Source organism: Limanda limanda, chromosome 15 (assembly GCF_963576545.1).
Source record: "Limanda limanda chromosome 15, fLimLim1.1, whole genome shotgun sequence".
NCBI classification, from domain to species: domain Eukaryota; kingdom Metazoa; phylum Chordata; class Actinopteri; order Pleuronectiformes; family Pleuronectidae; genus Limanda; species Limanda limanda.
In genome coordinates this window covers 24,324,379-24,348,107 of record NC_083650.1, presented here as the reverse complement: position 1 = coordinate 24,348,107, position 23,729 = coordinate 24,324,379, and the positions used below count along the sequence as shown (strand labels likewise).

At 41.7% G+C, this 23,729-nt stretch overlaps 2 protein-coding genes across 2 annotated transcripts in view; both read left to right on the top strand.

Moving 5' to 3' along the window:
• The window catches only part of LOC133020347 (NACHT, LRR and PYD domains-containing protein 12-like), a 77,077-nt gene that overhangs the window by 52,833 nt on the left and 515 nt on the right, over positions 1–23,729 (top strand). Inside the window, exons 13-18 of the mRNA XM_061086871.1 lie at positions 13,225–13,398; positions 15,646–15,819; positions 18,092–18,265; positions 19,170–19,181; positions 20,555–20,719; positions 22,395–22,512. Coding sequence (XP_060942854.1) covers positions 13,225–13,398; positions 15,646–15,819; positions 18,092–18,265; positions 19,170–19,181; positions 20,555–20,719; positions 22,395–22,512 — 817 coding nt within the window. The remainder of the gene's footprint in view (positions 1–13,224; positions 13,399–15,645; positions 15,820–18,091; positions 18,266–19,169; positions 19,182–20,554; positions 20,720–22,394; positions 22,513–23,729) is intronic.
• LOC133020953 (E3 ubiquitin-protein ligase RNF170-like) lies at positions 4,025–5,391 on the top strand. The gene is made up of 5 exons (XM_061087727.1): positions 4,025–4,087; positions 4,188–4,310; positions 4,679–4,893; positions 5,104–5,140; positions 5,370–5,391. Exons 1-5 carry the CDS (start codon positions 4,032–4,034, stop codon positions 5,389–5,391), a joined length of 453 nt encoding a protein of 150 aa, XP_060943710.1. The 5' UTR covers positions 4,025–4,031.

The window sequence follows — 23,729 nt, the reverse complement described above, 5'->3', positions numbered from 1 at the left end:
TTGAAGAGGAAAAACAGTAAAGTAACACAAATGAGGTGAAATGATGAGGAGCTGCACGGTCTCATAAAAGAAGAAAACACTGAACAGCAGTTTTTATATCTTTAATATCAGAAGAAAGATCTAAACATATTTAACATAATCTCACATTGTCGTGTTCTTTTATCCCAAATATGAGAAGAGCAGGTTTCGGTTTGGTTCAACAAGTATTTATTAAGAAGTAATGAAAAGGTATGAAAAGTTACAGCAAAGCAATGGGCAGCCAAAGCACAGCCCCCCCCCCGCCCTCTAGCGGCACCAGGCAGTCACGAGTCGCACCGCACAGACGGCGGTTGATATATTTTATAACAGTAGATATAACTTGATTGGTCAATAATGAAGATCAGTCTTCCTTGATGGTGCGCAGGCGTAGTTCCACCCTCTTGGCACTGGAATCAGGAAATGATGAGGAGCCTTATCAGACCTCTTATCAAAGAGATTGTGAGACTGACCAGCGATGTGACGCACACACATTCTAACCAACTTCAAGATTAACACAGAGCAGCAACGGTTATTATAAGTCATTGTGTGAAGGCCCAAACTGCTCCTGCCCCCACCCTCCTGCATTTGTTTAGAGTTCAGATATATTGACATCTTCACAGACACACACACACAGACAAACAGATATTTAAAATCCCAACAACATCTGTAAAATGAAGTTTTGTTAATTTTATTTGTATTTTTTTGTGAAACAATTTAAAAGAACAACTCTTGATTTGAAAAACAAAAATACTTTACAACTGCCCCTCATTTCATATTTCACAGCCATGTCTGTGAGGAGGGTGCCACTTAGTGTCCAGACTTTGGTTTTACATCTCTGTGTAGATCTTCACCTCTTTAATGAAAATGTCTTCAAGCTGCAGAACCAGCAGATCAAAGTCATTTATCTTTTGTTTTAACATGATGTTGTTAAAGTTAAAGTGACGCGTCCGCCATCTTTATTTAAACTCTTTGATCTTAAATCTCCTCGAGGATCAAAGTCTCTTCTACATGTTCGAAGTGGAGTGAGAGAACAGTTCTTCAGTTTCTTGTCATCTTCATCTTCACCACTAGATGTCACTAAATCTGACACATTAGTCCTTAAAGAAAACAAATGTGTCTTTTAACTCTTGAAAGAAACATGAGGTTTCGACATCATCAGAGCAAGTACGACATTTTAAAACCATCTTTAAGGTCGTTCACAGTAGAACCTGTTTGGATCTTCTCCGAGGTTCCACCACCTTGTTTTCTCCAGTATTGCAGCAGCGACAGCAGAAGAGTCGTCTGATGAGGCCGTTGAACTTCTTGTCTCTGACGCCGTAGATGAGCGGACTGAGCAGACGTGGCAGCACATTGGTGAACAGGAAGGTGATGAAGAGGATGGTGGTGCGGTCGTTGGGCCACGTGGTGACTGAGGCGATGTTGATGAACGGCGAGAGGAACGACAGCGTGCAGATGAACAGCTGGACTCCGTGCAGCAGGATGGTGTTGAGGGCGTTTCTGGCCGAGGCCCGGTAAGATCCGGAAACTGTCCGGGCAGCGCAGAGGACTTTGAGGAAGGTGATGATCAACATCAGGAAGACGAAGGAAAACATAAGGACCTGACGGAGAGAAAATCAATTTAATCTGTAATGTGTGAATTAATTTCTCTGTTGTGACCTCGTGTTTGATGGAGTTTGTAAAATGTGCTGAATGAGATTTCCACAATAAAGTTGAACTCAAGTATCAACCCAAGTTGACGTCACAGGCTGGTTGGTGAGCTGCTGCTCTGAAGCCTCACTTTGACTTCTTGTTCAGCGCCATCTTGGTTTCTTGAAACCAGAAGTAACCATATTTGGAGGAGCAGGGGGTGGAGCCTGACTGAGAGCTCGATGGTACGCTCCCCTGAACCCATTGGACGGTGCTAGATGTCAATCATAAAGTGGTGTCACGCCTGGTGTTAACATCCGTCTGCTGATCACACAGCACAGTGTTATCTACACTACCTACTTCCATTGCTGCTAGTCTTGTATAAATACTGTTCATATTCCATATCTATTTCTTACTGTACATATCTTATTTATTTACATATTCCACTTTACAAATGCAAATACTCTGCACTTTTACTGCTTTTTTTGCACTTCTGCTTCGATGCTAAACTGCATTTCGTTGTCTCTGTACTTGTTCTCTGTGCAATGATAGTAAAGTTGAATCTAAGCTAATCTAAAATCTAAGTTTGTTATCTAAATCATAACCATCACAATAAAACATGAACTATGAACCAGGTCATCTTCATGGGTATGAACTGGACTTTGAACTGGGAGTTTTCAAGTGTGAACTGGTTCAACAGGGAAGAGAAGCATGAGAACAGGGAGCGGTCAGACTCCATTTTCACCTGGATGAGCAGAAGGAAGGAAAGTGAGCAGGTGAGTGTGAACACAACTTTCTGAAAGTTTTACTGTCTCACTCTCACACCTGCTGTTAACATCCGTCTGCTGATCACATGACTCTAAGTTTGTCAGTTCACACCTGGTGACAGACGTCATGTGATCGGATCCCAGAGACAGATGTGAACAGCAGGTCTGGAACAAAGAGCCTTCAAAGGACTAATTAACAGAGTTAACTCACAGTTTCACTTTTTATCTTCATCTGTTCATCAAGTGTTTAATAACAGAACGTGTTTTCACAATCATACGTTACAGCAGTGGTCACCAACCAGTAGAGAGTCTTCACTGTTGATCCCAGTAAAGCTCTGGACTCACTGGCTGAGGTGTGAGGAACATCGACTGCAGAGCCAGGTACACACACACACACACACACACACACACACACACACACACACACACACACACACACACACACACACACACACACACACACACACACACATCTAACTTCACACTGGTTTTGTGTGAGTTTTAAAGTGAATATAAAGTTGAAGAGCTTGTTTTTGACCTTCATTTGTGCACAAAACTGAGTGGAGATACAGAGTGCTGCTTCAAGCTGCTGACTGATGTGCTCTCAGTGTGACTGTCTATAAAGTTCTGTAATTCATTTCCAGCCTTTATGACGTGAACATGATACTAGATGTTGAGTTTCCTTCTCTTAGTGCCAGGGGGTGAAAGGACACATTAACTTTTACAAGCTTGTATTAATTAACTTTAATGAAGTTGATTGGTCTGAGTGTAGATTAGGAAATGCTCAAGTTGCGATTTACAAGTGACATAAACCAATATTACATGAAAGGGAACTTTGTTATTGTACTTGTACATTAGTACACCTCCACACCCTTATTGGCTAGTACCCTAAAGGATAAATTCATAATATTAATTTAATAATGTGCTCAATGAAATGGTTGAAACTGGCTGAATAAATCAAGTGATTGACTGAAATTTGAATCCAAAATAATGGAGGCTTCCTGAGGTCACCTGTCTAGAGTGAGAGAGAGAGAGAGAGTTTTTTACTTTTAATGTCACTGCATTCACTGTATTTCCTTGTATATAAGTAGTCCTGTGTACTCAAATAAATACCAGTACTACAAACTATGAAGCCCTGCATCTATTTCACAAGGAAAACATTAAAAGTAAATGAATTAATTCAGTCGACAGAAACTGTGCTTTTATTTGGAAATGGGTAGGCTACAGGAAGTTGTGCAAATATTTTTGTTTATGATGTTTTCAATAGATAAACATTGAAACTGGTGTGAAAGATCATTTCACTGTGTTCTGCTGTAAACTGAGAGCAGAACCAGAAGGAAATAGACCAGACCGTGAATATCTAGAAGAGCAGCGCGGCCTGAACCACAACTGAGCTGCCGGCCCGGTGCAACATGGACGAGGACATTTCAGAGCAAGTTGGACCCTCACACACAAAGTAAGAGACCTAATACAAACATGTGAAGCTCCAAACTGAATCCTCAGAGAATGAACCAGTGAATGATGTGTTCTGAATACAAACATGTTTGTGTTTGCAGAGGTCAGGACCACAGACTGAGAGCAGAGTCTCCAGGGTCCAGCTGTCTGTCTCTGAAGAGTGACATGTCCAAAGATGAGCCTCTATACTTCAGTAATGAACCTGGACCCTCACACACAAAGTAAGAGACCTGCTACAAACATGTGAACCTCCAAACTGAATCCTCACAGAAGGAACCAGTGAATGATGTGTTCTGAATAAAAACATATTTGTGTTTGCAGAGGTCAGGACCACAGACTGAGAGCAAAGTCTGCAGGGTCCAGCTGTCTGTCTCTGAAGAGTGACTGGTCAATGGGACATCCTCCTCTAAACTTCAGTAATGAACCTGGACCCTCATACACAGAGTAAGAGACTGTTTCTACTGTGACCTGCTCTGAAGAGGATCTAGTTTCCTCTAGTTTGGCCCCTGCATTAGGACACAGCTTCATTGAAGTTAATGAGTAATCTCTCAGAATCCCTCAAAGAGCTCAGACCTCCACCAAGAACCAACATGCTCCTTATGAAACCACTTTGAAATCCACTAGACTCATTTTGATTTGGATCACAGACCACAACCTTCCACCAAGTTCACTAGTAATCTGTAGTTTGTTATAATATCCCACTAACGAACCAACCAACAAACAAACATACTGGGTGAAAACAAAACCTCCTTGACAGAAGTTATGACAACCTGTGACTGTGACATGTGAGTTATCAGGAGATGTCTTCACAGGGAGAGGAAGAGGAGTCATGTTTCTGAGGAGGAGCAGTCGTCCTGCTGTGCTTCGTGTCAGGACGTCCTGAAGGATCCAGTCTCCACCAGCTGTGGACACTGGTTCTGCAGACAGTGCATCACCTCATACTGGGACCAGTCTGGTTCTTCAGGAGACTCCTCCTGTCCCCAGTGTGGACAAAGATCCAGAACAGGAGCTGGAGCTCAGACAGCCGGTCAGTGCAGCACTGTACATGTGTCTGCTGATGTCTTCACCTCTGACATCAGCACATGTGGTTTTATTTTGTTCCTTCATACAGCATCAACATTTAACATCGTTATAAAAGCACAAAGTTAAAAAGCTTTTCTGTAGTTTTCTGTATCTGATGAAAACAATCAGCCGATTCTCAGATTCTCTGCCTCTGACATTGTTTCTTGTCTTTCAGCAGATCTTGGTCTGCAGGAGGTTTTAGATGAACATCAGCTCAGTCTGAGGACGACATGTGAACATGTGACTGAAGGAAGTGATGCAACAGGAAGTAGAACCCTCCTCAACAGGATCTACACTGAGCTCTACATCACAGAGGGACAGAGTGAAATGGTTAATACTCAACATGAGGTGAGGCAGCTTGAGACGGCTTCCAAGAAGAAGATCCACCAGGACACTCCCATCAAGTGCCACGACATCTTTAAAGCCTCGACTGACCATCAGGGCAGCATCAGAGTCGTCCTGACCAACGGCGTCGCTGGCGTTGGAAAAACCTTCTTGGTGCAGAAGTTCGCTCTGGACTGGGCAGAGGGTTTAGAGAACCAGGATGTGGATCTGCTGACTGTGCTTTCGTTCAGGGAGCTGAACCTGGTGAAGGACCAGCAGCACAGTCTTCTCACGCTGCTCCGTGTTTTCCATCCAGCGTTACAGAAGCTCACGGCAGAGACGCTCGCTGTCTGTAAACCTTTGTTCATCTTTGACGGCCTGGATGAAAGCCGACCTTCTCTGGACTTCAACCACAGGGAGCTTGTGTCTGAGGTCACACAGAGGTCATCAGTCAACCTGCTGCTGACAAACCTCATCCGGGGGAATCTGCTTCCCTCGGCTCTCATCTGGATAACCTCCAGACCTGCGGCGGCCAATCAGATCCCTCCTGCATGTGTTGACAGGGTCACAGAAGTACGAGGCTTCACTGACGCCCAGAAGGAGGAGTACTTCAGGAGGAGATTCAGTGATGAAGAGCTGTGCAGCAGAATCATCTCACACATCAAGACGTCCAGGAGCCTCCACATCATGTGTCAAATCCCAGTCTTCTGCTGGATCAGTGCTACAGTTCTGGAGCACATGTTGACCACAGACCAGAGAGGAGAGCTGCCCAAGACCCTGACTGACCTGTACTCACACTTCCTGCTGGTTCAGACAAAGAGGAAGAACAACAAGTACGGTAAGAAGAGGGCTGACAGGGACGTTCTCCTGAAGCTGGGGAAGCTGGCGTTTAAACATCTGAGGGAAGGAAACATCATGTTCTACCAAGAAGACCTGGAGCGGTGTGGTCTTAATGTCACAGAGGCCTCGGTGTACTCAGGAGTTTGTACTGAGATCTTCAGAAGAGAGTGTGTGATCTTCCAGAAATCAGTGTACTGCTTTGTTCATCTGAGCGTTCAGGAGTTTCTAGCTGCAGTCTACATGTTCCACTGTTACACCAAGAGGAACACAGGAGAACTCAAGAACTTCTTTGGAATATATAGGGACACAGACAGTACCTCCTCCCTGGATGACCTCCTGAAGAGAACCATGGAGAAATCCCTCACCAGTACAAATGGTCATCTGGACCTGTTTGTTCGCTTCCTTCACGGCCTCAGTCTGGAGTCCAACCAGAGAGTCTTAGGAGGCCTGCTGGGTCGGACACGGAACAGGACAAAGATCATCCAGAGAGTCTTAGGAGGCCTGCTGGGTCGGACACAGAACAATCCAAAGATCATCCAGAGAGTCATCAACAACCTGAAGGCGATGAAGAGTGACGACATTTCTCCTGACAGAAGCATCAACATCTTCCAATGTTTGACTGAGATGAACGACCACTCAGTTCATCAGCAGATGAAACAGTTCCTGATGTCAAAGAACAGATCAGAGGAAGAACTCTCTGAGATCCACTGCTCAGCTCTGGCTTACATGCTGCAGATGTCAGAGGAGGTTCTGGATGAGTTGGACCTGAAGAAGTTCAACACATCAGAACAGGGTCGACGGAGACTGATTCCAGCTGTGAGGAACTGCAAGAAGGCTCTGTGAGTCCAGACATGATCAATAACATGTTCAATCAGTGGAGATGAGTCGTTCTTCAAATACACTCAGTGTTAAATGATGATGCAGCCTTTCTGTGTGTGTGTGTGTGTGTGTGTGTGTGTGTGTGTGTGTGTGTGTGTGTGTGTGTGTGTAATCAAGTTATTATTAGTATGTACATATACATTCTCATTGTTCTCATGTACATATGAGAACAAATAGATCAGATGTGGAGAGTGAAATCCAATGTGATCACTGTGCTGGAGTTTGAGGATTCAGACCATGGGTGGTGCAAGGGAGATTATTGTATATACAGTGCTGTGAAAAATTATTGGCCCCCTTCCTGGTTTATTATTTTTTTGCATATTTGTCATATTTAAATGTTTCAGATCATCAAACAAATTTTTATATGAGACAATGCTAACCCAAGTTAATACAAAATGCAGTTTTTAAATGATGATTTCATGTATTAAGGGAAAAAATCTATCCAAACCTACCTGGCCCTATATGAAAAAGTAATTGCCCCCCCTTGATAAATTATGATTGAACTTTGATTAACCACATTTTTGGGAAAGCTGAGTTCAATTTCACTAGCCACACCCAGGCCTGATTACTGCTAGACCTGTTGAATCAAGAAATAACTTAAATAGAAGCTGTCTGACAAAGTGAAGTAGGCTAAAATATCTCAAAAAGCAACACATCATGCCGCGATCTAAAGAAATTCAAAAACAGATGAGAAACAAAGTAATTGATATGTATCAGTCTGGAAAGGGTTACAAAGCCATTTCTGAGGCTTTGGGACTTCAGCGAACCTTGGTGAGAGCCATTATCCACAAATGGAGAAGACTTAGAACAGTGGTGAACCTTCCCAGGAGTGGCCGGCCTACCAAAATTACTCTAAGAGCGCATCAACGACTCATCCAGGAGGTCATAAGAGACCCAAGAACAACATCTAAAGAACTGCAGGCCTCACCTGCCTCAGTTACGGTCAGTGTTCGTGATTCAACAATAAGAAAGAGACTTGGCAAAAATGGCTTCCATGGCAGAGTTCCAAGGCGAAAGCCACTGCTGACCAAAAAGAACATAAAGGCTCCTCTGACATTTGCCAAAAAAAATCTTGATTATCCCCAAGACTTTTAGGCAAATATTCTGTGGACTGAAGAAACAAAAGATGAACTTTTTGGAAGGTGTGCGTCCTGTCCCATCTGGCGTAAAACTAACACAGCATTTCATAAAAACAACATCATTACAACAGTCAAACATGGTTATGGTAGTGTGATGGTCTGGGGCTGCTTTGCAGCTTTAGGACCTGGCCGACATCCAGGTCCTGACTTAAATCCGATTGAGATGCTGTGGAATGACCTTAAACAAGCCGCCAAGGGTGGTACAACCAGTTATTAGGTTTAGGGGGCAATTACTGTTTCACAGAGGGCCAAATAGGTTTGGATAGATTTTTTCCCTTAATAAATGAAGACATCATTTAAAAACTGCATTTTGTATTTACTCGGGTTATCTTTGTTTAATAATAAAATTTGTTTGATGATCTGAATCATTTAAGTGTGACAAATATGCAAAAAAAATAAAAATCAGGAAGGGGGCAAATATTTTTTCACAGCACTCCTATATTTTGATGGAAATCTGGAGATACAGGAGGCTGGAAACACCAAAGTTATCTACGTGTATTTAATAAGGGGCTTTCTGCAGAAATGATCAACACAGGGAAACCGCAAGGGTCTCAGAGTGAAGATGCAGGACAGTCAAATACATGATCTTATATAGGAGGACTAAGGCTGTCTCTCTCAGCCAATCCATACTGGTTCTGTAGGCACAGGGAGAGAGCTATCTAAACACAGACAACTGATTTACATGTTTTTCCTTTGGAGATAAGCAGACATACATTCAGTTCTTTGGGAAGACTAAAGGGTCTAACAGTTTTCAGGTCATACACAATTCAGACTATTAAAACAGGCCAGGTCATAAACTATTTGAACAGTTTCTATATGTATGTAGAAAGGTCATAAAAGCCTTTAGACAGAGCTACAAAAACTTACTTTCCAACTACAACATAGGTTTCAAACATACTTAGTTAATTTTCCCATTACAATATCTGAGCAAACAGCTATCACAGAGTGAGGAGACGATCACTGATGAGAATCACTGACTGTTCTTTTAAAATGAAGAAGCAGGATATATGGTTTATTCTTCTTTCTGGTCAAACCAGAGTTCCCACCCTGTGTTTGTCCTCCACCACCAACCAGTGCAGTGTCCGTCTCTCCAGGTTCCTGCCATAATGCATTCACAATAATATGAGGTCACTGTAACCTTTGACCTTTGACTACTGAAATCTAATCAGTTTATCTTGGGTCTAAATGTGAAGAAATCCCCTAAAGACAGACTTGAGACATCATGTTCAAAAGATCATGAACATGTTCTGTGTCCTTGACCTTTGACCTCTGATCACCTGAATCTAATGAGTTCCTCTTTTAGTCTGAATGAACGCTTGGACAAGATCTGACAGGATTCTCTTGAGGAGTTTTTAACAAAAAGGGGATTTACCACGTTTTGCATGAATGTTGTGAATCTGAATTTATTCTCACAGATTTGATATTTTCTTGAATAACAGACTCTGTGGTTGTCGACTCTCAGAGACTCACTGTGAAGTCGTGGCCTCAGCTCTGAAGTCAGACCCCTCACATCTGAGAGAACTGAATCTGAGTAACAACAAGCTGGAGGATTCAGGAGTGAAGCTGCTGTGTTCTGGACTAGAGAGTCCAAACTGTCGACTGGAGACTCTGAGGTCCTTAAATCCTTATTCACTTTTCAGACTTTCTTTCTTTTTGGGTCATTATTTATTTAAATTGTCTCAGTTCTGCTCTGCTCACTGTCCCTCAGTCATCTGTCCCTCACCCAGCCTGTCAGTCACGTCCACCTCATCAACTCCATTCACCCGCACTCACCTGCTCCTGATCACTAAGAAAGTCTCAGTAAATAGCATGTGGACTGAGCACTCGTCCTCCTCAGGTTTTCAAAATAAGAAACATTCTTATTGAAATACGTAGGACAGTTGATAAGTATAGAAACCAACAGGAAGTGACTGTCCGGAGCCATCTCTACTTTAAACAGTGTTTAATTACACAAACCTGCTCAGTGACCAACACACAGAGAAGAACTGATGAATGAAACAATGGTCCAACATGTCTGATCTGATATTTATCTTCAGGTCACAGACTGGACTGAGGTCAGCAGCATAATGTTGAGAGTCTGTGTTGACATGATGACGATCCACAACAACAGGAGGACACATTCTAATATTCATATTTCTTTGTCCAGGTTGTATCAGTGCAGTCTGTCAGAGATCAGCTGTTCTTCTCTGGCTTCAGCTCTGAGGTCAAACCCCTCTCATCTGAGAGTACTGAATCTGAGTGAAAACGACCTGCAGGACTCAGCAGTGAAGGAGCTGTGTGGTTTTCTACAGAGTCCAACCTGTCGACTGGAGAAACTGTGGTCAGTTCACTGACTGACTTTTGTTGATCTCATATCTATAATTCAGCATTTATACACAATTTGTCTCATTTAATTCAAATTGAACATAATTCCTCAACACATAACTTGAATTCATTCCTTAATTAATCTGTGACATTTTAAATATTCAGCTACTTGTTAAAACACTGAGTTTAGTTCTGGATTTCCTAAACTGATCTGCAGGACAGAGACCGGGTCCAAATAATCTATTTTTACTGACTTAGGACTCGTTTTTAGTTCAACATGTTTGATTTCATATTTATCTTCTATGTTATGAGTCTGTTCTCACATGAATATGTGGCTGTTATTTTCACAAATGAACTCAGTTTAATTCAAAGTTTTATTCTTTATCCAGGTTGAGGAGCTGCAGTCTGTCAGAGATCAGCTGTTCTTCTCTGGCTTCAGCTCTGAGGTCAAACCCCTCTCATCTGAAAAAACTGAATCTGAATAACAACAACCTGGAGGACTCAGGAGTGAAGGAGCTGTGTGGTTTTCTACAAAGTCCAACCTGTCGACTGGAGACTCTGTGGTCAGACATCATGTTTTAATGTTAAAGGTTCACTCTAAATATAATCTAAAGTTTTTAATTCTAAAATCTGTACATATAAGGTATGTAAATATACGTTATTTAAATATGAAGTATTTAAATATAAAGTATTTAAATATAAATGTCTCTTTCTAAAGTAAAAAAAACAACAACTGGTCCAATTCAGATGAAACTAGTGAAAACATCTGTAGGATTCTTTTCTCTTCAGTTTCTAACAATGGATCCTTTCACCTGAATCTTCCACACTGGAGCTTTAAGGTCAAAGGTCAGAACATGTGTTCCTAACAGTGAACACTGATACTGAGCTGAGAGATGTTTCTAGAATGAGCGCTGAGGACCGAATCAGGCTCAATATGGCTGAAGTTGTACTGACTGAGAAACAATCCAATGCTGGACAATGTGTCCATGTAATGTTTCTGTGGAAGCTAACCAGGACTTGTCCTGGTGGTCCTGTGGACTGACCACATGTCAGCGTGCTGTGTTGGTGTTCTGGGACTGGGCCCAGGGTCCAGAGTCCAAGTGGATTATATTTGATACCTTTTATTTTTAGGACCAAGTTCGTCAGCCCTGTTTCTTCCACTTTGGGTTCATTTCCAACATGAAACCCTTCCTCTGGTTTCAGGACTTACACCGGGTCGTCCATGCCTTTATCTTTTCACCACTAGATCTCTGTCCCGACCTGTACACATGTTCCTCAGGCTCCCTGCACCACTTTCAACTGGTCACACTGCTGCTCAGATCATCGCCATTTCAGGAAAACATGATCATAGAACTGCTCGCCCTTTCACACATCAACTGTGGAACAAGTTCTGACAAGTGGGTCGGACATTTTCTGGAGCTGAAGCAACAGCAGGAGATTGTCCGGGTCCGACTCGTTCACAGCAACAGGAACAAGTGGGAACTTTCAGACATGGGGCGGAGCCAAAACACATATCTCAATGATAACCATAGTTTTGTTAAGTTATGTTTAGTTACAGGTTCACTGTGAAGGAGTTAGTGACTTCTCCAGGTGTAGTACATGTGAACGTAGTCCACTTATTCACGTGTACGACTTCTGAACATGTCCAGCAAGATATCTAGATACATCTAGTGGTGAAGTTACATATTACAAACAACTGAGCCCCGAGGACACCAGGACTTTCAAGCTGTTTTCAGTCATGAACTCTGTAAAATAGTGTCTGGACATTTTCTTGAGTTTGACTTTCACATATGAAGAACGGGTGGAGCAGCAGGAGGCCGGACATGACATATAAATCCTGCTGTGGAAAGATCAGTGTTGTTGTTTACAGCTCATCCACACCGGCGTCGGCCCTCATCACCAAAAGCTCTGTAATCTCCTCGTGTTTCCAAGTTGACGTCTTCGTCTTCTAGAATTACGGCTCCTCTTCTTCATCCTGAGATATTTGTGTTCTTCCAGTTTCACGTCCGTCACGTGTTAGAAACCTCATCAACACGTCCACTCGCTCTCCGTGAATCCTCTGGACATTCACCTGCTCTATTCTCACATGGACTCACTCAGAAACTTTATTAGGAGGTTGCAGGAAAAGCTCCAGAAAATGTCCAGAACAAATTGACTTAGATTTCAGGTCTGAAAACAGAGAGAGTGATGTTTAGTCAAAGTCTTTTATTTTCACACTTGAACTCAGTTTAATTAACAGTTAAGTTTGATTCTTTATCCAGGTTGAATGGCTGCAGTCTGTCAGAGATCAGCTGTTCTTCTCTGGCTTCAGCTCTGAGGTCAAACCCCTCTCATCTAAGAGAACTGCATCTGAGTGAAAACAACCTGCAGGACTCAGGAGTGAAGGAGCTGTGTGGTTTTCTACAGACTCCAACCTGTGGACTGGGGACTTTGAGGTGAGTTCACTGAATGACTTTTGTAGATCTCATATCTATAATACAGCATTTATACACAATTTGTCTCATTTAATTCAAATTGAACATAATTCCTCTTCATACATAACTTGAATTCATTCCTTAATTAATCTGTGACATTTTAAATATTCAGCTACTTGTTAAAACATTGTGTTTAGTTCTGGATTTCCTTAACTGATCCCCAGGACAGAGACCGAGTCCAAATAATCTATTTTTACTGAATAAGGACTCGTTTTTAGTTCAACATGTCTAATTTCATATTTATCTGCCATGTTATTAGTCTGTGCTGACATGATTATGTGGCTGTTATTTTCCCACATGAACTCAGTTTGATTCAAAGTTTTATTCTTTATCCAGGTTGAATGGCTGCAGTCTGTCAGAGATCAGCTGTTCTTCTCTGGCTTCAGCTCTGAGGTCAAACCCCTCTCATCTGAGAGAACTGAATCTGAATAACAACCACCTGCAGGACTCAGCAGTGAAGGAGCTGTGTGGTTTTCTACAGAGTCCAGCCTGTCGACTGGAGACTCTGTGGTCAGTTCACTGACTGACTTTTGTAGATCTCATGTCTACAATACAGCATTTATACACAATTTGTCTCATTTAATTCAAATTGAACATAATTCCTCTTCATACATAACTTGAATTCATTCCTTAATTAATTTGTGACATTTTAAATATTCAGCTACTTGTTAAAACACTGAGTTTAGTTCTGGATTTCCTAAACTGATCTGCAGGACAGAGGCCGGGTCCAAATAATCTTTTTATACTGAATTAGGACTCGTTTTTAGTTCAACATGTCTGATTTCATATTTATTTTCCATGTTACGAGTCTGTGCTGACATGAATATGTGGCTGTTATTTTCACACATGAACTCAGTTTAATTCAAAGTTTTATTCTTTATCCAGGTTGAGGAGCTGCAGTCTGTCAGAGATCAGCTGTTCTTCTCTGGCTTCAGCTCTGAGGTCAAACCCCTCTCATCTGAGAAAACTGGATCTGAATAACAACTACCTGCAGGACTTAGCAGTGAAGGAGCTGTGTGGTTTTCTACAGAGTCCAACCTGTCGACTGGAGACTCTGTGGTCAGAAATCATGTTTTATTGTTAAAGCTTCACTCTAAATATAATATTAAGTATTTAATTCTAAAATCTGTAAATATAAAGTATGTAAATATACAGTATTTAAATATGAAGTATTTAAATATAAAGTATTTAAATATAAATGTCTCTTTCTAAAGTAAAAAAACAACAACTGGTCCAATTCAGATGAAACTAGTGAAAACATCTCTAGGATTCTTTTCTCTTCAGTTTCTAACAATGGATCCTTTCACCTGAATCTTCCACACTGGAGCTTTAAGGTCAAAGGTCAGAACATGTGTTCCTAACAGTGAACACTGATACTGATCTGAGAGATGTTTGTAGAATGAGCGCTGAGGACCAAGTCAGGCTCAATGTGACTGAAGTTTTACTGACAGAGAAACAATCCAATGCTGGACAATGTGTACATGTAATGTTTCTGTGGAAGCTAACTAGGACTTGTCCCGGTGGTCCTGTGGACTGACCACATGACAGCGTGCTGTGTTGGTGTTCTGGGACTGGGCTCAGAGTCCAGCGTCCAAGTGGATTATATTTGATTCCTTTTACTTTTAGGACCAAGTTCTTCAGCCCAGTTCCTTCCACTTTGGGTTCATTTCCGTCATGAAACCCTTCCTCTGGTTTCAGGACTTACACGGGGTCATCCATGGCTTTATCTTCTCACCACTAGATCTCTGTCCTGCCCTGTACACACGTGTTCCTCAGGCTCCCTGCTCCACTTTCAAATGGTCAAACTGCTGCTCAGATCATCGCCACTTCACGAAAACAAGATCATAGAACTGCTCGCCCTTTCACACATCAACTGTGGAACATGTTCTGACAAGTGGGTCGGACGTTTCTGGAGCTGAAGCAGCAGCAGGAGATTGTCCGGGTCCGACTCGTTCACAGCAACAGGAACAAGTGGGAACATTCAGACGAGGGGCGGAGCCAAAACACATATCTCCATGACAACCATGGTTTTGTTAAGTTATGTTTAGTTACAGGTTTACTGTGAAGGAGTTAGTGACGTCTCCAGGTGTCGTACATGTGAACGTAGTCCACTTGTTCACGTGAACGACTCCTGAACATGTCCAGCAAGATATTTAGAGACATCTATTGGTGAAGTTGCATATCACAAACAACTGAGTCCCGAGGACACGAGGACTTTCAAGCTGTTTTCAGTCTTGAACTCTGCAAAATAGTGTCTGGACCCTTTCTGGAGTTTGACTTTCACATATGAACAACGGTTGGAGCAGCAGGAGGCGGGACATGACGTATAAATCCTGCTGTGGAAAGATCAGTGTTGTTGTTTACAGCTCATCCACACCGGTGTCGGCCCTCATAACCAAAAGCTCTGGAATCTCCTCGTGTTTCCAAGTTGACGTCTTCGTCTTCTACGTGTACGGCTCCTCTTCTTCATCCTGAGATATTTGTGTTCTTCCAGTTTCACGTCCGTAACGTGTTAGAAACCTCATCAACACGTCCACTCGCTCTCTGTGAATCCTTTGGACATTCACCTGCTCTATTCTCACATGGACTCACTCAGAAACTTTATTAGGAGGCTGCAGGAAAAGTTCCAGAAAATGTCCAGAACAACTTGACTCAGATTTCAGGTCTGAAAACAGAGACATTGATGTTTAGTCAAAGTCTTTTATTTTCACACTTGAACTCAGTTTAATTAACAGTTAAGTTTGATTATTTATCCAGGTTGAATGGCTGCAGTCTGTCCGAGATCAGCTGTTCTTCTCTGGCTTCAGCTCTGAGGTCAAACCCCTCTCATCTGAGAGACCTGCATCTGAGTGACAACAACCTGCAGGACTCAACAGTGAAGGAGCTGTGTGGTTTTCTACAGAGTCCAACCTGTCGACTGGAGACTCTGAGGTCAGACATCATGTTTTAATGTTAAAGGTTCACTCTAAATATAATATAAAGTATTTAATTCTAAAATCTGTAAATATAAAGTATGTAAATATATAGTATTTATTCATAACGTATGCAAATATACAGTATTTAAATTTCAAGTACTTAAATATAAAGTATTTAAATATAAATGTCCCATTGTAAAGTTAAGAAAATAACAACTGGTCCAATTCAGATGAAACTAGTGAAAACATCTCTAGGTTTCTTTTCTCTTCAGTTTCTAACAATGGATCCTTTCACCTGAATCTTCCACACAGGAGCTTTAAGGTCAAAGGTCAGAACATGTGTTCCTAACATTGAACACTGATACTGAGCTGAGAGATGTTTGTAGAATGAGCGCTGAGGACCGAGTCAGGCTCAATGTGACTGAAGTTTTACTGACTGAGAAACAATCCAATGCTGGACAATGTGTACATGTAATGTTTCTGTGGAAGCTAACCAGGACTTGTCCCGTGGTCCTGTGGACTGACCACATGACAGCGTGCTGCGTTGGTGTTCTGGGACCGGGCTCAGGGTCCAGAGTCCAAGTGGATTATATTTGATTCCTTTTATTTTTAGGACCAAGTTCTTCAGCCCTGTTTCTTCCACTTTGGGTTCATTTCCAACATGAAACCCTTCCTCTGGTTTCAGGACTTACACAGGGTCGTCCATGCCTTCATCTTTTCACCACTAGATCTCTGTCCCGCCCTGTACACACGTGTTCCTCAGGCTCCCTGCACCACTTTCAACTGGTGAAACTGCTGGTCAGATCATCACCACTTCACGAAAACAAGATCATAGAACTGCTCGCCCTTTCACACATCAGCTGTGGAACATGTTCTGACAAGTGGGTCGGACATTTCCTGGAGCTGAAGCAGCAGCAGGAGATGTCCGGGTCCGACTCGTTCACAGGAACATGTGGTAACATTCAGACGAGGGGCGAAGCCAAAACACATATCTCAATGACAACCATAGTTTTGTTAAGTTATGTTTAGTTGCAGGTTCACTGTGAAGGAGTTAGTGACGTCTCCAGGTGTCGTACATGTGAACGTAGTCCACTTGTTCACGTGTACGACTTTTGAACATGTCCAGCAAGATATCTAGAGACATATAGTGGTGAAGCTACATATTACAAACAACTGAACCCAGAGGACACGAGGACTTTCAATCTGTTTTCAGTCATGAACTCTGTAAAATAGTGTCTGGACATTTTCTGGAGTTTGACTTTCACATATGAAGAACGGGTAGAGCAGCAGGAGGCGGGACATGACGTATAAATCCTGCTGTAGAAAGATCAGTGTTGTTGTTTACAGCTCATCCACACCGGTGTCGGCCCTCATCACCAAAAGCTCTGGAATCTCCTTGTGTTTCCAAGTTGACGTCTTCGTCTTCTACGTGTACGGCTCCTCTTCTTCATCCTGAGATATTTGAGTTCTTCCAGTTTCACGTCCGTCACGTGTTAGAAACCTCATCAACACGTCCACTCGCTCTCTGTGAATCCTTTGGATATTCACCTGCTCTATTCTCACATGGACTCACTCAGAAACTTTATTAGGAGGCTGCAGGAAAAGTTCCAGAAAATGTCCAGAACAACTTGACTCAGATTTCAGGTCTGAAAACAGAGACATTGATGTTTAGTCAAAGTCTTTTATTTTCACACTTGAACTCAGTTTAATTAACAGTTAAGTTTGATTCTTTATCCAGGTTGAATGGCTGCAGTCTGTCCGAGATCAGCTGTTCTTCTCTGGCTTCAGCTCTGAGGTCAAACCCCTCTCATCTGAGAGACCTGCATCTGAGTGACAACAACCTGCAGGACTCAGCAGTGAAGGAGCTGTGTGGTTTTCTACAAAGTCCAACCTGTCAACTGGAGAATCTGTGGTCAGTTCACTGACTGACTTTTGTAGATCTCATGTCTATAATACAGCATTTATACACAATTTGTCTCATTTAATTCAAATTGAACATAATTCCTCTTCATACATAACTTGAATTCATTCCTTAATCAATCTGTGACATTTTAAATATTCAGCTACTCTTTAAAACACTGAGTTTAGTTCTGGATTTCCTAAACTGATCTGCAGGACAGAGACCGGGTCCAAATAATCTATTTTTACTGAATCAGGACTCGTTTTTTGGTCCAACATGTCTGATTTCATATTTAACTTCCATGTTACGAGTCTGTGCTGACATGAATATGTGTCTGTTATTTTCACACATGAACTCAGTTTAATTCAAAGTTTTATTCTTCATCCAGGTTGAGGAGCTGCAGACTGTCAGAGATCAGCTGTTCTTCTCTGGCTTCAGCTCTGAGGTCAAACCCCTCTCATCTGAGAAAACTGGATCTGAGTAACAACAACGACCTGCAGGACTCAGCCACGAAGGAGTTGTGTGGTTTTCTACAGAGTCCAACCTGTCGACTGGAGACTCTGTGGTCAGACATCATGTTTTAATGTTAAAGGTTCACTCTAAATATAATATAAAGTATTTAATTCTAAAATCTGTAAATATAAAGTATGTAAATATATAGTATTTATTCATAACGTATGCAAATATACAGTATTTAAATTTCAAATACTTAAATATAAAGTATTTAAATATAAATGTCCCATTGTAAAGTTAAGAAAATAACAACTGGTCCAATTCAGATGAAACTAGTGAAAACATCTCTAGGATTCTTTTCTCTTCAGTTTCTAACAATGGATCCTTTCACCTGAATCTTCCACACTGGAGTTTTAAGGTCAAAGGTCAGAACATGTGTTCCTAACATTGAACACTGATACTGAGCTGAGAGATGTTTGTAGAATGAGCGCTGAGGACCGAGTCAGGCTCAATGTGACTGAAGTTGTACTGACAGAAATAATCCAATGCTGGACAATGTGTCCATGTAATGTTTCTGTGGAAGCTAACCAGGACTTGTCCCAGTGGTCCTGTGGACTGACCACATGACAACGTGCTGCGTTGGTGTTCTGGGACTGGGCTCAGGGTCCAGAGTCCAAGTGGATTATATTTGATTCCTTTTATTTTTAGGACCAAGTTCTTCAGCCCTGTTTCTTCCACTTTGGGTTCATTTCCAACATGAAACCCTTCCTCTGGTTTCAGGACTTACACGGGGTCATCCATGCCTTTATCTTTTCACCACTAGATCTCTGTCCTGCCCTGTACACACGTGTTCCTCAGGCTCCCTGCACCACTTTCAACTGGTCCAACTGCTGCTCAGATCATCACCACTTCACGAAAACATGATCATAGAAATGCTCGCCCTTTCACACATCAACTGTGGAACATGTTCTGACAAGTGGGTCGGACATTTCCTGGAGCTGAAGCAGCAGCAGGAGATTGTCCGTGTCCGACTCGTTCACAGCAACAGGAACAAGTGGGAACATACAGACATGGGGCGGAGCCAAAACACATATCTCAATGATAACCATAGTTTTGTTAAGTTATGTTTAGTTGCAGGTTTACTGTGAAGGAGTTAGTGACGTCTCCAGGTGTCGTACATGTGAATGTAGTCCACTTGTTCACGTGAACGACTTCTGAACAAGTCCAGCGAGATATTTAGATACATCTAGTGGTGAAGTTACATATCTCAAACAAGTTAGCCCCTAGGACACAAGTACTTTCAAGCTGTTTTCAGTCATGAACTCTTTAAAATAGTGTCTGGACATTTTCTGGAGTTTGACTTTCACATATGAAGAACGGGTGGAGCAGCAGGAGGCCGGACATGACGTATAAATCCTGCTGTAGAAAGATCAGTGTTGTTGTTTACAGCTCATCCACACCAGCGTTGGCCCTCATCACCAAAAGCTCTGGAATCTCCTCGTGTTTCCAAGTTGACGTCTTTGTCTTCTACGTGTACGGCTCCTCTTCTTCATCCTGAGATATTTGTGTTCTTCCAGTTTCACGTCCGTAACGTGTTAGAAACCTCATCAACATGTCCACTCGCTCTCTGTGAATCCTCTGGATATTCACTTGCTCTATTCTCACATGGACTCACTCAGAACCTTTATTAGGAGGCTGCAGGAAAAGTTATAGAAAATGTCCAGAACAACTTGACTCAGATTTCAGGTCTGAAAACAGAGACATTGATGTTTAGTCAAAGTCTTTTATTTTCACACTTGAACTCAGTTTAATTAACAGTTAAGTTTGATTCTTTATCCAGGTTGAATGGCTGCAGTCTGTCAGAGATCAGCTGTTCTTCTCTGGCTTCAGCTCTGAGGTCAAACCCCTCTCATCTGAGAGACCTGCATCTGAGTGACAACAACCTGCAGGACTCAGCAGTGAAGGAGCTGTGTGGTTTTCTACAAAGTCCAACCTGTCAACTGGAGAATCTGTGGTCAGTTCACTGACTGACTTTTGTAGATCTCATGTCTATAATACAGCATTTATACACAATTTGTCTCATTTAATTAAAATTTAACATAATTCCTCTCCATACATAACTTGAATTCATTCCTTAATTAATCTGTGACATTTTAAATATTCAGCTTCTTGTTAAAACACTGAGTTCAGTTCTGGATTTCCTAAACTGATCTGCAGGTCAGAGACCGGGTCCAAATAATCTATTTTTACTGAATTAGGACTCGTTTTTAGTTCAACATGTCTGATTTCATATTTATCTGCCATGTTACGAGTCTGTGCTGACATGAATATGTGGCTGTTATTTTCACACATGAACTCAGTTTAATTCAAAGTTTTATTCTTTATCCAGGTTGAGGAGCTGCAGTCTGTCAGAGATCAGCTGTTCTTCTCTGGCTTCAGCTCTGAGGTCAAACCCCTCTCATCTGAGAAAACTGGATCTGAATAACAACTACCTGCAGGACTTAGCAGTGAAGGAGCTGTGTGGTTTTCTACAGAGTCCAACCTGTCGACTGGAGACTCTGTGGTCAGACATCATGTTTTAATGTTAAAGGTTCACTCTAAATATAATATAAAGTATTTAATTCTAAAATCTGTAAATATAAAGTATGTAAATATATAGTATTTATTCATAACGTATGCAAATATACAGTATTTAAATATGAAGTACTTAAATATAAAGTATTTAAATATAAATGTCCCATTCTAAAGTAAAGACAACAACAACTGGTCCAATTCATATGAAACTAGTGAAAACATCTCTAGGATTCTTTTCTCTTCAGTTTCTAACAATGGATCCTTTCACCTGAATCTTCCACACTGGAGCTTTAAGGTCAAATGAGAAATAGAATGAGCGCTGAGGACAGAGTCAGGCTCAATATGACTGAAGTTGTACTAACAGAGAAACAATCCCATGCTGGACAATGTGTCCATGTAATGTTTCTGTGAAAGCTAACCAGGACTTGTCCCTTTGGTCCTGTGGACTGACCACATAACAGCGTGCTGCGTTGGTGTTCTGGGACTGGGCTCAGGGTCCAGAGTCCAAGTGGATTATATTTGATTCCTTTTATTTTTAGGACCAAGTTCTTCAGCCCTGTTTCTTCCACTTTGGGTTCATTTCCAACATGAAACCCTTCCTCTGGTTTCAGGACTTACACAGGGTCGTCCATGCCTTTATCTTTTCACCACTAGATCTCTGTCCTGCCCTGTACACACGTGTTCCTCAGGCTCCCTGCACCACTTTCAACTGGTCCAACTGCTGCTCAGATCATCACCACTTCACGAAAACATGATCATAGAAATGCTCGCCCTTTCACACATCAGCTGTGGAACATGTTCTGACAAGTGGGTCGGACATTTCCTGGAGCTGAAGCAGCAGCAGGAGATGTCCGGGTCCGACTCGTTCACAGGAACATGTGGGAACATTCAGACGAGGGGCGAAGCCAAAACACATATCTCAATGACAACCATAGTTTTGTTAAGTTATGTTTAGTTGCAGGTTCACTGTGAAGGAGTTAGTGACGTCTCCAGGTGTCGTACATGTGAACGTAGTCCACTTGTTCACGTGTACGACTTTTGAACATGTCCAGCATTATATTTAGAGACATCTAGTGGTGAAGTTACATATTACAAACAACTGAACCCAGAGGACACGAGGACTTTCAAGCTGTTTTCAGTCATTAACTCTGTAAAATAGTGTCTGGACATTTTCTGGAGTTTGACTTTCACATATGAAGAACGGGTGGAGCAGCAGGAGGCGGGACATGACGTATAAATCCTGCTGTGGAAAGATCAGTGTTGTTGTTTACAGCTCATCCACACCGGTGTCGGCCCTCATCACCAAAAGCTCTGGAATCTCCTCGTGTTTCCAAGTTGACGTCTTCGTCTTCTACGTGTACGGCTCCTCTTCTTCATCCTGAGATATTTGTGTTCTTCCAGTTTCACGTCCGTAACGTGTTAGAAACCTCATCAACACGTCCACTCGCTCTCTGTGAATCCTTTGGACATTCACCTGCTCTATTCTCACATGGACTCACTCAGAAACTTTATTAGGAGGCTGCAGGAAAAGTTCCAGAAAATGTCCAGAACAACTTGACTTAGATTTCAGGTCTGAAAACAGAGACATTGATGTTTAGTCAAAGTCTTTTATTTTCACACTTGAACTCAGTTTAATTAACAGTTAAGTTTGATTATTTATCCAGGTTGAATGGCTGCAGTCTGTCCGAGATCAGCTGTTTTTCTCTGGCTTCAGCTCTGAGGTCAAACCCCTCTCATCTGAGAGACCTGGATCTGAGTGACAACAACCTGCAGGACTCAGCAGTGAAGGAGCTGTGTGGTTTTCTACAAAGTCCAACCTGTCAACTGGAGAATCTGTGGTCAGTTCACTGACTGACTTTTGTAGATCTCATGTCTATAATACAGCATTTATACACAATTTGTCTCATTTAATTCAAATTGAACATAATTCCTCTTCATACATAATTTGAATTCATTCCTTAATCAATCTGTGACATTTTAAATATTCAGCTACTCTTTAAAACACTGAGTTTAGTTCTGGATTTCCTAAACTGATCTGCAGGACAGAGACCGGGTCCAAATAATCTATTTTTACTGAATTAGGACTCGTTTTTTGGTCCAACATGTCTGATTTCATATTTAACTTCCATGTTACGAGTCTGTGCTGACATGAATATGTGTCTGTTATTTTCACACATGAACTCAGTTTAATTCAAAGTTTTATTCTTCATCCAGGTTGAGGAGCTGCAGTCTGTCAGGGATCAGCTGTTCTTCTCTGGCTTCAGCTCTGAGGTCAAACCCCTCTCATCTGAGAAAACTGGATCTGAGTAACAACAACGACCTGCAGGACTCAGCCACGAAGGAGTTGTGTGGTTTTCTACAGAGTCCAACCTGTCGACTGGAGACTCTGAGGTCAGACATCATGTTTTAATGTTAAAGGTTCACTCTAAATATAATATAAAGTATTTAATTCTAAAATCTGTAAATATAAAGTATGTAAATATATAGTATTTATTCATAACGTATGCAAATATACAGTATTTAAATTTCAAGTACTTAAATATAAAGTATTTAAATATAAATGTCCCATTGTAAAGTTAAGAAAATAACAACTGGTCCAATTCAGATGAAACTAGTGAAAACATCTCTAGGTTTCTTTTCTCTTCAGTTTCTAACAATGGATCCTTTCACCTGAATCTTCCACACTGGAGCTTTAAGGTCAAAGGTCAGAACATGTGTTCCTAACATTGAACACTGATACTGAGCTGAGAGATGTTTGTAGAATGAGCGCTGAGGACCGAGTCAGGCTCAATGTGACTGAAGTTTTACTGACTGAGAAACAATCCAATGCTGGACAATGTGTACATGTAATGTTTCTGTGGAAGCTAACCAGGACTTGTCCCGTGGTCCTGTGGACTGACCACATGACAGCGTGCTGCGTTGGTGTTCTGGGACTGGGCTCAGGGTCCAGAGTCCAAGTGGATTATATTTGATTCCTTTTATTTTTAGGACCAAGTTCT